General features: G+C 43.2%; 1 protein-coding gene across 1 annotated transcript in view; it reads left to right on the forward strand.

The window, feature by feature from the left end:
- The window catches only part of ppl (periplakin), a 69,642-nt gene that overhangs the window by 50,822 nt on the left and 4,508 nt on the right, over positions 1–14,312 (forward strand). Inside the window, exons 12-21 of the mRNA XM_008116801.3 lie at positions 1,676–1,827; positions 3,558–3,655; positions 5,102–5,259; positions 6,060–6,238; positions 6,454–6,592; positions 7,574–7,767; positions 11,030–11,180; positions 12,847–12,930; positions 13,058–13,174; positions 13,449–13,541. Coding sequence (XP_008115008.1) covers positions 1,676–1,827; positions 3,558–3,655; positions 5,102–5,259; positions 6,060–6,238; positions 6,454–6,592; positions 7,574–7,767; positions 11,030–11,180; positions 12,847–12,930; positions 13,058–13,174; positions 13,449–13,541 — 1,365 coding nt within the window. The remainder of the gene's footprint in view (positions 1–1,675; positions 1,828–3,557; positions 3,656–5,101; positions 5,260–6,059; positions 6,239–6,453; positions 6,593–7,573; positions 7,768–11,029; positions 11,181–12,846; positions 12,931–13,057; positions 13,175–13,448; positions 13,542–14,312) is intronic.

The following is a 14,312-nucleotide window of genomic DNA, read 5'->3' on the forward strand; positions in this document are numbered from 1 at the left end:
AAAAAGAAAAGAAAAATAAAGTCCTAATTAGAGGGAGAGGAATAATTGTTTTTATCCAATTGCTGCCAGTTAGAAGGCTAAGCTCCGCCCACTTGGTCTCCTAGCAACCCACTCAGCCCAGGGGAACAGGCAGAGTTAGGCCTCACTTAGGCCTCTTCCACACTGCCTATAAAATACAGATTATCAGATTTTAACTGGATTATACGGCAGTGTAGACTCCAGGCCCTTCCACACAGCTATATTACCCATTTATAATAGACTTAATGTCCAGGGAAAACCTTTACCCTTTACCTTAACTTGAGTAATGCCTCAATACTTTATTTCCCATACCACTATACTTCGCCACAGCAACGCATGGCCGGGCACAGCAAGTATAATATATAATGCATAAAAGGTAAAGGTTTCCCCTGACGTTAAGTCCAGTCATGTCCGACTCTGGGGGTTGGTGCTCATCTCCATTTCTAAGCCAAAGAGCCGGTGTTGTCCATAGACACCTCCAAGGTCATGTGGCCGGCATGACTGCATGGAGCACCATTACCTTCCCGCCGGAGAGGTACCTATTGATCTACTCACATTGGCATGTTTTCGAACTGCTAGGTTGGCAGAAGCTGGAGCTAACAGCGGGCGCTCCCACCGCTCCCGGGGTTTGAACCTGGGACCTTTCAGTCTGCAAGTTCAGTAGCTCAGTGCTTTAATGCACTTCGCCACCAGGGCTCCAATATGATATATAATATACTGTATATACTCGAGTATAAGCCTAGTTTTTCAGCCCTTTCTTAGGACTGAAAAAAACCTCCTTGGCTTATACTCGGGTGATGGTCCTGGTGGGCTTCTATTCAGGTTGGCTTATACTCAAGTATATATGGTATATTTATTATTTTTCTCTATTATTATTAGTACTGTTACATTTATTATTTTAATGTGTTGTCAAAGACTTTCATAGCCAGGATCACAGGGTTGTTGTATGTTTTCCGGGCTGTGTGGCCATGTTCCAGAAGTATTCTCTCCTGACGTTTCACCCACATCTATGGCAGGCATCCTCAGAGGTTGTGAGGATCCTCTGAGGATGCCTGCCATAGATATGGGCGAAACGTCAGGAGAGAATACTTCTAGAACATGGCCACACAGCCCGGAAAACATATAACAACCCATTTATTATTTTACTCTATTATTAATTATTATTATTACATTTATTATTTTACTCTATTATTGTTGTTACTTTTACATTTATTTTACTCTATTTTTATTAATACATTTATTATTTTACTGCATTTATTATTATTACTATTACATTTATTATTTCACTCTATTATTATTAAAAGGATACATTTATATTGACAAAGATGAAAATAATGATTTAATCAGAGTTGAACAGTCATATCTTAAATTACAGTTTGATGTAAAGATTCAAAAACATTTAACCTACTGATGCCTCAATTAATGTAATTTTATTGGTATCTTGGCTTATAATGGAGTCAATGTTTTCCCAGTTTTTTGTGGTAAAATTAGGTAAAATTCGGGTCGGCTTATACTCGAGTATATACGGTAATATACCGTAATATAATAGAGTTGGTCCTCTGCATCGACGGATTCAGCATCAACAGATTCACATCTTGAAACTATTCTTAAAAGTTGTATATTTGTAACTCCTGTGCATGACTATCTATGTTCCCAGTGCCAGCTCTCGCGTGGGGCTAGATACATGTTGCACAAGAACAGTGGTGACCTCTGGGAGGTGACGGACAGCACCGGAAATGGGATCAACGCTCCCGGCGTCTGCTTCATGATTCCCCCGACAGATCCTGAATCATTGACCCTTGCTGACCAGTAAGTGCTTCCTGACTTTGCCTGCGTTCACAAAAGCAATAGAAACTGATTCTCCACTTGATACTTGTCACCACTTTAAGTGGCTCAATGCTGTTGAATCATGGGTGGTGTAGTTTAGCGAGATCTTAAGCCAGAGAGCGCTGGTGCCTCTCCAAACGACATCTCGCAGGATTCCATAACATGGAGCCCTGGCAGTTCTAGTGATTTCAACCTGCATCCATTCCAGAGTGTAGCTGCAACCTCCCGTCTCTGAAATGGTTGGATCCAGAGGATAGAATTTGGAACAGCGTATTTATTTATTTATTTACAGTATTTATATTCCGCCCTTCTCACCCCGAAGGGGACTCAGGGCGGATCACATTATATACAGTACATATAGGGCAAACATTCAATGCCCATATACACATAGAACCGAGACAGAGACAGACGCAGAGGCAATTTAACCTTCTCCTGAGGGGATGTTCGATTCTGGCCACAGGGGGAGCAGCTGCTTCATCATCCATTGTGACGGCACTTCCTCATTCCAACGTCGTTAAATTAGTTAAATTTGCCTCCCCATTTTATAAGTGGTACCTTATTTCCTGGAGCCCCGGTGGCGAAGTGCGTTAAAGCACTGAGCTGGAGACCGAAAGGTCCCAGGTTCAAACCCCGGGAGCAGCGTGAACCTTTACCTTTACTATATAATTGACAAAATAGTAATAATAATATTGTTATTCTTAGTATTGTTTTTCTAATGTATATAATTTAAATAATAGTAGTAATAATATTGTTATTGTTAGTATTATTTTGCTATTGTATATAACTGACTTGGGCCCCCGGACGGCGCAGCATGTTAAAGTACTGAGCTGCTGAACTTGCTGACCGTAAGGCTGGTGGTTCAAATACAGGGAACGGGGTGAGCTCCCACTGTTAGCCCCAGCTTGTGCCAAACTAGCAATTCAAAATTGGTACCGCTCTGGTGGGAAGGTAATGGCGCTCCATGCAGTCATGCCGGCCACATGACCTTGGAGGTGTCTACGGACAATGTCGGCTCTTTGGCTTAGAAATGGAGATGAGCACCAACCCCCAGAGTCAGACATGAGTCATGACTGGACTTAACGTCAGGGGAAACCTTTACCTTTTTTACCTTATTTCCTACTTGATAAATGCAGCTATCTTTCGGGTTGCTAAGTCAGCAACGAGCAGAGGCTATTTTTTATTTTTTAATTGACGGGTGCTCACCCCACCACAGGCTGGCCTCGAACTCATGACCTCATGGTCAGAGTGATTTATTGTAGCAGGCTGCTCACCAGCCTGCACCACAGCCCTATTGACTTGAGTCTCATGCACCACTGAATCCCATGCGCATCTCTATTTTCAAAACCCTGAAACTAAAAAAATTGCTGCTAACATGCAGCAACAAACTGTGCTCTTTTGGCCAAAAAAGGTGCACATTACATTGGCTGTCTGTTTCGGATTCCTTCTGTGAAAACAAAAATATTAGAAGACACCAAAGGTTCCATCATGGGAAAATAAAACCTTGGAGTGCAACTATGCAGTAGAATAAATCCACTTTAATTGTGTTGGTTCAATGCTAGGGATCATGGGGATGTAGTTTTACAAGTCGTCAAGCCTTCTCTCTGCCTCACCAAACTACAAATCCCAGGATGACATAGCATTGAGCCATGACCATTACATTAGAGATGAAGTCCCTCACTTTTTCTAATTGACCCAATCTCTTCATTCCAAAGCATTGCTGACCAGTATCAAAGTGTGAAACAGAAGACAGCTGGCACAAAGAAGCTTCTGCAGCAGAGATATGATACATTGAAGGCTGATGGCGCAGGAGGTGAGTTGTTTCCAGGGAATAATAATAATAATAACAACAACTTTATTTTTATACCCCGCCTTTATCTCCCCGAAGGGGACTCAGGGCGGCTTAAATGGGGCCAAGCCTAAATAAAAACAATAGCAATATAAAACACAACAATAGCCAAAAGACATGCACAATTATACAAATTTAAACATTAGCCAATAAAAACAAATGGCAAGAACTAATAAAAACATGAAAGGTCTGGGATCCAGTTCAATCTGAGATCAATAGAATTCACTCTGTTGACTATATGGGACCTAGATCAAGTCACAAGTATACTGGAATACCTATTAGGTAGCCTCCCATAAGTGGCTCAAGACGTTTGGCTATGTCTCTTTACATTTCAAGACCTCCAAAACGAAATGCTGTGGAAATTAATAGAACTCTATGACAGGGAAAAATATTCGGTGATCTGCAAAATATTTGGAAAAGTATTTGGAAAATCAATTTTTGATTTAGCCGCAAACCAAGCTCTATGCTGATAAGGAAGCATTCCCTGCTGTAGCTTCCTGCTATTTGCACAGATGGTCAGGCTTTCTCAATTGTTATTATTACTATTATTAATATCAACATCATCATCATCATTATTAAACTCTCTTTGGATCTGTTCATCCTATTATTATTTGGAACCATCTTTTACCACTGGTGCCCCCAGTGGTGCAGCAGATTAAACCACTGAGCTGCTGAACTTGCTAACTGAAAGGTCGGTGGTTCAAATCCAGGGAGTGGGGTGAGCTCCCACTGTTAGCCCCAGCTTCTGCCAACCTAGCCGTTCAAAAACGGGCCTCCAGTGGAGTAGTGGGCTAAAGCCTTGTGACTTGAAGGTTGGGCTGCTGATCTGCAAGCTGCCAGGTTCGAATCCCACACGGGGATGAGCTCCCTCTTTCAGCTCCAACTCCATGCGGGGACATGGGAGAAGCCTCCCACAAGGATGGTAAAAACATCAAAACATCCGGGCGTCCCCTGGGCAACGTCCTTGCAGACGGCCAATTCTCTCACTCCAGAAGCGACTTGCAGTTTCTCAAGTCGCTCCTGACACACACACACACAAAAAGTTCAAAAACATGCAAATGTGAGTAGATCAATAGGCAGGAAGGTAATAGCTCTCCGTGCAGGCATGCCGACCACATGACCTTGGAGGTGTCTACGGACAAAGCCGGCTCTTTGGCTTAGAAATGGAGATGAGTACCAACCCCCAGAGTCGGACAAGACTAGACTGAATGTCAGGGGAAACCCTTTACCTTTTATAATGCAACTTGAGCATCCATGGATTTTAATATCCATTAGGGGTCCTGGAAGCAAGTCCCGGGGAATACTGAAGGTCTGTTGGATGAGTCTTTTTGATTGGTCAGAAGTGAACCCATTTAGTTTTTAGCCAGAAATGGAGATGAACCTTTCCTTCGCCTGCTTTTTTCGTCTCAGATGCAGCCTGTGTACAAGGACGGCAACTGCTGGCAGGACTGGAGAAAGTGAATAATGAGCTGGACAAGCAGGAGAAGGCCATCACGGCCAACCTGCGCCCGCCACTCGAGCAAAGTCGGGCAATTCAGGACAGTGCGGAGCGGTCAAAGGACCTCAAGGTAAAAGCTGGCTGGGTTTTCATGATGGAAGGATGAGTTAGTGGAATGGGTTGCATCAGATCAGGACAGTGAAGTGACTGTCTCAGGCAATGATGTGAACTCCCTAAATACATTTCATTGCATTATAGTCGCACCCCTGGTTTTTGGGTGGCAAAATTGTTATTTTTATGTTCCTCGCATAATAGTCAGAAATTCCTTTGGAGCTGATTCCTTCTTCTTTTTGTGGGGTTCGGTTTTCAGGGCAGTGTTTCGACTTCTTCTGTGGTGCCTCTAATATAGTAAGCTCTCTTGAGTCCTCAAGGGACTGGATAGACCTTGGGGTCTTTTTAACTCTAGGATTTTACAGAAATTAGAAAAACAACTGAAAATGTTTTCCCAGCTCTTTGTCTGGTGGAGGCACACAGCAATCCAAGGGAGGTATGCATAGGCTGATGGGTAAAGAGATTAAAATATTATTAGGGAGTCACTTGGATAAGATCAAGTTTTGGCTTTTGTGCAGGTGAGTGCTCAAAAATGAATGCCAAGCTGGGTCTTGGTCAACCAGTGGGGTGGTGAGAGAGGAATGGTGCTATTGGAAGGGCAAGATCCCATCTTTCATCTCCTCTACATGTAAACAAAGAGGATTTTGTGTTGTCAAACGTTTTCATGGCTGGAATCACTGGGTTGCTGTGAGTTTTCCAGGCTGTATGGTTGGTCATGTTCTTGTCTTAAAGCCCCAGTTAATCCCAACCCAAATGGAGCACGATTGGAGACGCTCCACTCATCAGTGGTCTGTGGTCTCATTCTTTCTCCTTTTGCAGAACATCGCCAGCGAGGTCCGCCACATCGAGCCAGAGAAAGGCCGTAGGATCCAGGAGTGTGAAGCCTTTGTGGAATCCGTGCCTGACGCAAGCAGCGCCGCGTTGGTGAAAACCAAAGTGGAGGAAACAAACAACAAGTACAACCACGTTGTCCAGCTTCTGGGCGCTGTTCAGGAAAAGTAGGTGTCTTTTTCAAGCCAACCTGGGGACAGGACTTACAATGGGGTATTTGGATATTTTTTGGAAGTGTTAGCATGTCAACTTTGACTTTTTTCAATGTGCCGTATCTTTTGGTGTGCACATTTGATGCTGGAGGGCTAGTTTGGGGAAATTATGGACAAGTCTGAACATAAGCACATGTATCTGATGAGTGGCTTTGGTGTGTCTTTTCTAGAGTCGATGTTGCCCATCACCTTGAGAAGAGCCTGCAGCAAGGCAGGGACCTGCTTTCCGGATACGAGAACAAACTGGCCATAGAGGACACCGTTCCAGAGGACGTCCGTTCCCTGGAGCGCAAGAGCGAAGAGCTGCTGGTGAGCAATAGCTTTGTGAGGACCCATCCTCACAACCTATCTGGGGCTAAAAAAATATGCATTGGGGTCATCTAGGACGTTTCCCACTAAGGCTTGATTTTTAAAAAAATCTCCAAAATAAGGTGTGAAAGACACAGAGATAAAAAGAGCTCTTAACAAGATGGGAGCAGGGTTAGCTCTCAATGGCGTATCACCAAGAGCAATAACAGGCTCTACTTTCTGTGGCCAAAAGCACCACCAAAATTTTATCTCGTATCAATTAACAACTGACACCATTTTTATTGTTGTTGTGTAACTATTTCTGGGGATCTCCTGGTGGGTACATTGAAACCAACTTGGAAGAGTTCAAAACAGCTGGAGTAATTGTGAAAGGCAATTTAACAATTAAAATAAGGCAATTTGAAGTGATAATGTAAACCATTATGCCTTTAGAAATTTGAGTGAAATCCAAAAGTGTTAATGAAAAAGCCATGTTTTGACTTGGCACTGGAATGACTTTGGCGTTAGCACCAGTTGGACTTCTGAGGGGAGAATATTCCAGAACTGGGATGCCACAGCAGGGACTGCCTTCCACATCTTCCCCAGTATAATATTCTCACTGGTGAGGTACAGAAATGGGCCCCTTCACTCAAATGCAACCTTTAGATGGATGTTTATCAGGAGAGGCTGGCTAGTAAGTGCTGAAGAACAATGGGATTTTCCAATGTTCATCAGAAGTGTCCCAGTGTTACCAGTGCCTGGAGTGCACTTACAGGGTTGCACTATCTTTTTACAACATTACTATGAGTTTGTATAATTACAAAATGTAGTCTATGATGTAGGATCTATGATGCAGTATGTTTTCTTCTTTTTGGGAGGTCCAGTTTTCAGGGTGGTGTTTGGATTGATTCAGGGGTGCCTGTAATATTGCAAGCTCTCTCGAGTCTTCAAAACAGGGGTCCTAAACACTCCGATAAATTCTGGGTCTCCCTTCTCGCCCAGGCTTTGGGTTCCGAGTTGCAAGCCCAGCGGCCCTTGCTGACCGAAGCGGAGCAGGACCTGCAGAAGGCCAAAGCATGTGCCGGCACCCTTGCAGCCCAGTTCCAGGAGCACTGTCCGGACATCGAGCGCCAGGAGGCCGAGTTCCACAAGCTCAACCAGCGCTTTGGCAGCCTCAGCAAGCAACTGGATCACAGGTAGGGTTGCGCAGAGAAGCGTGTTTGGAACACAAAGGGATGAACAAAGGTGTGCCGTCGCACCTGGGGCTATAACTCTTAGTGAAAGAAGCATGGATGTGACATCTTTCCCCAAGGGACTGCTTCTTGCCCTCCTTTAGGGAAACTGGAACTCCCAAGGACCAAAACACTGTAGATAACTCAAAAACTGGTTTTATTGTTCACAAAAGGTTATCCCTTTAAGGCAATAAGCTGGAAGTTTCAAAGGGGTAAAGGAAAATATACATTACAGTCTTTGGTTGTCTTAAGTCCAAGGAGCTCTGCAGCTGAGAAGCTTTTCCAGGTCCCTCTTTCTCAATGGCTTTGAATGCCGGAGCAAACCTCAGCCTCAGTCCAAATGGCCTATGTTTGAAGACGCAGTCTTCCTTTGGTGCCAAAGAACTGATTGAAGGCGCTTGAGACTCCTCGGTGTCATCCAGGTTGGCCCTGAACATGAAGCATAAGTCTCAAGGGTAAGAACCTCAGAAATGGTGCTGAGAGGTAACTTAATCAAGGGCTTTTAGGGCCAAGTCTCTCTCTCACGTCCATCTGGTAGAAAGCTTGATGGTGGAATGAAAAAGGAAACACTGTCCTCCAGGAAGAGGTGGAGCCAAACAATTGAGCTGAGGAAACAATATAACTGGTGCAAACAACATTGATTGACAGCTATAAATAACCAATCAATCCAACTACATTTACAGGGTAAAGGCAAAATCAGGCATGATTCAATTCAAATCTTGCAACTTACTGTTCGACATATAGATGGCGCCACTCGCACCATCACAAAAGGAGGGTAAGGCATGCATGGCTGAATCCCTCTTTGCTTGTGAGATTTTGTGGTCAAAATCTATCTATATATATAAAAGAGTGATGGCATCACGGCAATTCACAAAACAACAAAAGTACAGGCCCCCCAACCTCAAAATTTGACAACACAACCCATCATCCACACCTCAAGGTTGATACAACAAAAAGAAAAGAAAAATAAAGTCCTAATTAGAGGGAGAGCAATATTTTTTTTTATCCAATTGCTGCCAGTTTAGAGGGCTAATCTCTGCCCACTTGGTTGCCTAGCAACCAAGGGACAGCCAGGTTTCAGTTAGGGGACAGGCAAATTTAGGCCTCACTTAGACTTCTTCCACAGATTATCTAATTTGCACTGGATTATATGGCAGTGTAGACTCAAGGCCCTTCCATATAGCTATATAACCCATTTATAATCTTATATTATCTGCTTTGCACTGGATTATCTTGACTCCACACTGCCATATAATCCACTTCAGTGTGCATTTTATACAGCTGTGAAGAAGGGGCCTCATATAATCCAGTTCTAAGCAGATAATTTCAGATTATCAATATACAGTAGAGTCTCACTTATCCAACGTAAACAGGCCGGCAGGATAAGTGAATATGTTGGATAATAAGAAGGGATTCAGGAAAAGCCAATTAAACATCAAATTAGGTAATCGTTATACAAATTAAGCACCAAAACATCATATTATACAACTAATTTGACAGAAAAAGTAGTTCCATGCGCAGTAATGCTATGTAGTATTTACAGTAGAGTCTCACTTATCCAACACTCGCTTATCCAACGTTCTGGATTATCCAACGCATTTTTGTAGTCAATGCTTTCAATATATCGTGATATTTTGGTGCTAAATTCATAAATACAGTAATTACTATATAGCATTACTGTGTACTGAACTACTTTTTCTGACAAATTTGTTGTCTAACATGATGTTTTGGTGCTTAATTTGTAAAATCATAACTTAATTTGATGTTTAATAGGGTTATCCTTAATTCCTCATTATCCAACATATTCGCTTATCCAACGTTCTGCCGGCCCGTTTATGTTGGATAAGTGAGACTCTACTGTACTGTATTTACAAATTTACCACTAAAATATCACAATGAATTTAAAACACTGACTACAAAAACATTGATTATGAAAAGGCAGACTGCATTAGATAATCCAGAACATTGTATAAGCGAATGTTGGATAAGTGAGATTCTTCTTTAATATGAAATAATTACTGGGATAGAATAATGCAGAACAATATAATCTCTAAAACCAGGACAGTAAATAAACAGGGGAATTCCACACAGGAAACAATCGGGGCCAGCTGACACCTCCCAACAAAGTATTCCCATCATCAAAGTCTGGCAAATCCTGTTTTCTCAGGGCCACAGACAGTAGAAGCACATAAAATATCGCAAACAACACCACTCTGAAAACAAGGGAATTCCAGACAGGAAACAATCAGGACCAGCTAACACCTCCCAACAAAGTATTCCCATCATCAAAGTCTGGCAAATCCTCTGTTTTCTCAGGGCCACAGACAGTAGAAGCACATAAAATATCGCAAACAACACCACTCTGAAAACAAGGGAATTCCAGACAGGAAACAATCAGGGCCAGCTAACACCTCCCAACAAAAAATTCACTCAGTGAGGAAACAGCCAGGCTTTAAAGCTGCAAGGCCATTACATCCTAATCATTTTTCCTAATTGCAGCATTCATACTTGCCTCCAACAAACAAAAAAACCCAATCAGAAATATTGTATATTCACAACCTTTAGGAAATAATATCCCCTGATGGCGCAGCGTGTTAAAGTGCTGAGCTGCTGAACTTCTGGACCGAAAGGCCGCAGGTTTGAATTGGGGATCAGAGTGAGCCCTCACTGTTAGCCCCAGCTTCTGCCAACCCAGAAGTTCGAAAACATGCAAATGTGAGTGCATCAATAGGTACTGCTCCGGCGGGAAGGTAACGCCGCTCCATGTAGTCATCCCACATGACCTTGGAGGAGTCTACGGACAACGCCGGCTCTTCGGCTTAAAAATGGAGATGAGCACCAACCTCCAGAGTAAGACACGACTGGACTTAATGTCTGGGGAAAACCTTTACCCTTGACCTTAACTACCACCAATTCCTCAATACTTTATTTCCCAGACCACCAGACTTCGCCACAGCAACGCGTGGCCGGGCACAGCTAGTACTGCATAAAATATGCAGCTCTCTTTTGATTTGCATGCTTTTTCCCTCCACTGAAAGCCCTCAAAGCAGGTGACAATGAACAGAATCCTGCTGGGAACGAACATCCGCATATAAAAATGTGATATCGTGGCAATTCTCTTCCAGCGTGTCACACACATATATGAGGAGTTTGGTAGTTAATGGGATTTTGTGATGCCTGTGGTCATTGCTGTTACAAAGTGATCTTTTCCCATCCCTTTTCTTAGATCTCAGATACTCCAGAGAGCAAAATCGGCCTATTCCAACTACCGCAGCGGCTACGACAACCTGAGCCAGTTCCTTTATAACATGCCCAACTATGAGCCCCAAGAAACGGACAACATCGGCCAAGTGGAAACCAAGCTAAGGAACCAAAGGGTAATCATGGAACAAAATCACCAAGTTGGACAAAACCCCAAAGGCACCAGGTTGTAGTCCAACAGCATCTCAAGGGCCAGTCTAGTCTTAATCTAATGCAAACTTTTTAAGTGGAGGGCCAGTTCACGGTCCTTCAGACTGTTGGGGGGCCGGATTATGATGAAATAGTCCAAAATGAGGATTGTTGTTGTGTGCCTCCAAGTCATTTAAGACTTAGGTCAGACCTAAGTGTAAAGTTTAGGACAGGGGCCAGGTCAATGATCTTGGAGGGCCACATCCGGCACATGGGTCTTAGTTTTAGGACTTCTGGTCTAATGTATGCTCTTTGTTGATGTAGAAAACAGGCTTTCACAGCATCCCTCCTGCTTAGATACCGTATATAATGTCCTCAAGGACAGTCTATGAAGTCTTCAGACCTTCTGTGTCTCTGGAAATGTTGGCAATGGAAAGCATCAGGTTATATTGACCTGATATTGGGGAGAGAAAAAAAACTAATATGGCATCTTAAAGGTTAATGGGTTTATTGTGCCATAAGCCATTATGAGCGAGAGTCCATAATCCACAGATCCGCTCCATATGACTTCCACTGCGCCCTTTTCAGAGGAGGAGCTGTATTCATGCGCAGCAGCAAAAAATATATATACAGTAGAGTCTCGCTTGTCCAACGTGAACGGGCCGGCAGAATGTTGGATAATAAGGAGAGATTAAGGAAAAGCCTATTAAACTTCAAATTAGGTTATGATTTTACAAATTAAGCACCAAAACATCATGTTATACAACAATTTGACAGAAAAAGTAGTTCAATACACAGTAGTGCTATGAAGTAATTACTGTATTTACGAATTTAGCACCAAAATGTCACGATGTATTGAAAACCTTGACTACAAAAATGCGTTGGATAATCCAGAATGTTGGATAAGTGAGACTACTGTACATAGGTAAAGGTTTCCCCTGATATTATGTCTGACTCTGGGGGTTGGTGCTCATCTCCATTTCTAAGCCGAAGAGCCGGCGTTATCCATAGACACCTCCAAGGTCTTGTGGCCATTGGCATGACTGCATGGAGCGCCGTTACCTTCCCGCTGGAGCAGTACCTATTGATCTACTCACATTTGCATGTTTTCGAACTGCTAGGTTGGCAGGAGCTGGGGCTAATAGCGGCTGCTCAAGCCGCTCCCGGGATTTGAACCTGGCACCTTTCGGTCTGCAAGTTCAGCAGCTCAGCGCTTTAACGCACTTCGCCATACATACAGGGGGGAAAAGATATTTCAAACAATACAGAACGCTGTCCAGTCTTGCAGCCCCCACTTTTGAGTTTGGCTCCATCTGCCAATTCATTTTTCCTATGTCCAGAAAATTTATTTATTTATTTACAGTATTTATATTCCACCCTTCTCACCCCGAAGGGGACTCAGGGCGGATCACATTACACATATAAGGCAAACATTCAATGCCTTGACATGGAACAAAGACAAAGACAAATGCAGGCTCTGAGCTGGCCTCGAACTCGTGACCTCTTGGTCAGAGTGATTGGTCTCAGCTGGTTGCAGCTGGCTGCTCACCAGCTTGTGCCACAGCCCGGGCCTAAGAAGGGAAAAAGAAGGGGTCCCTCCATTCTGCTCCCGCTCCATTTGGTTCTTGTCCTTCTGACATTTCTCTTTTTCAGACCCTTCTGGGAGAAATCGCAAGCAAGGAAAGAGATGCCCAGAAAATCTCGGCAGAGGCTCAACAGTATCAGCAGGCAGTGAAGGTGAGGCTTCTTGAAAAGGGAAACGGCAGACGGGAAAGATTGAGAGAGAAACCCCACGGCGGAAACGTGCTCTGCTTAACCCTGGCCAGTTCTCTGTTGCCTTTCTGACTCCTTCGCCCTCTTTCAGGATTACGAACTCGAGGCAGAGAAACTGAGGTCCATCCTTGACTTGGAAAATGGTCGCAATGGCTTCATGAGCAAGAGGCCCAGGCTCCAGTCCCCAGCGGCTAAAGTGAAAGAAGAGGTATGGATGGAGAGAGTTGGAATACGGTAGCCGTGGTGGCTGCTCTATGGCAGATTTCAGCATTGATGCAAGACGCTTAGCTGGGCATGAAAACCTTAAGCGGCTGAAGGGGGAAAGGAAGGGTCCCGAGGCTGTTAGGAATGGTGGGAGTTGAAGTTCAAAACACCTGGACGGCTCACGTTTGCCATGCCTGGTCTAAGACTTTTCTCCTTGTCTGCAGAGGAATCCCCTTTGTATTGCCTTGTCTGAGTGCATGTTTGTCTTTCTTTTGTAGGAAGCCGTCCTGGCTGCAAAGTTCACGGAGGTCAATGCTGTCAATCGGCAGAGGCTGCAGAACTTGGAGTTTGCCCAGAATCTCCTGAAACAAGTGAGTTTTGAAAACTATGCTTTGCAGCAAATTCCAAGCGGATAGCCGTCATTAGTCAGCCTATTTGAGCAAAAGATGAGCATCTTTAAGATTCAACTGATACAGGTTGAATATCTCATAACTGAAATGCCAGAAGTGTTCAGAATGAGACAGCTTGGAAATATAAACACAAAATCCATTACTGTTTCACGTACTGGTGTATGTCACACTGGTGATATAGTGAAACGTAAAAAGCAAAGTATGGTATATAATATGTAAGTACTATGTTAGTAATGTAATACCCTGTTTCCCCTAAAATAAGACATCCCCAGAAAATAAGACCTAGTAGAGGTTTTGCCGAATTGCTAAATATAAGGCCTCCCCCGAAAGTAAGACCTAGCAAAGTTTTTGTTGGGAAGCATGCCCAACGAACAGAACACCAGAGCATGCAGGATCGGTAAATGTACGTACCATAGAGTGTTGTACATGGAAATATTGGTAGTAACAAGAAATTCTTAATAGGATTCAAGTTTATCTGGTTATGCTGGTTTGTGATAACAATTACTGTACAGTATATAATAAATGTTCATTTTTTGTTCAACAATAAATGTGAATTCTTCATGGAAAAATAAGACATCCCATGAAAATAAGACCTAGCGCATCTTTGGGAGCAAAAATTAATATAAGACACTGTCTTATTTTCGGGGAAACACGGTTTTATCCTCTATATAAACAAATTTTATATAAACCTTAAGTAAAGTATGCATTGTGATATATATTACTAGTAGATGT

Source organism: Anolis carolinensis, unplaced genomic scaffold, assembly GCF_035594765.1.
Source record: "Anolis carolinensis isolate JA03-04 unplaced genomic scaffold, rAnoCar3.1.pri scaffold_13, whole genome shotgun sequence".
NCBI lineage: Eukaryota > Metazoa > Chordata > Lepidosauria > Squamata > Dactyloidae > Anolis > Anolis carolinensis.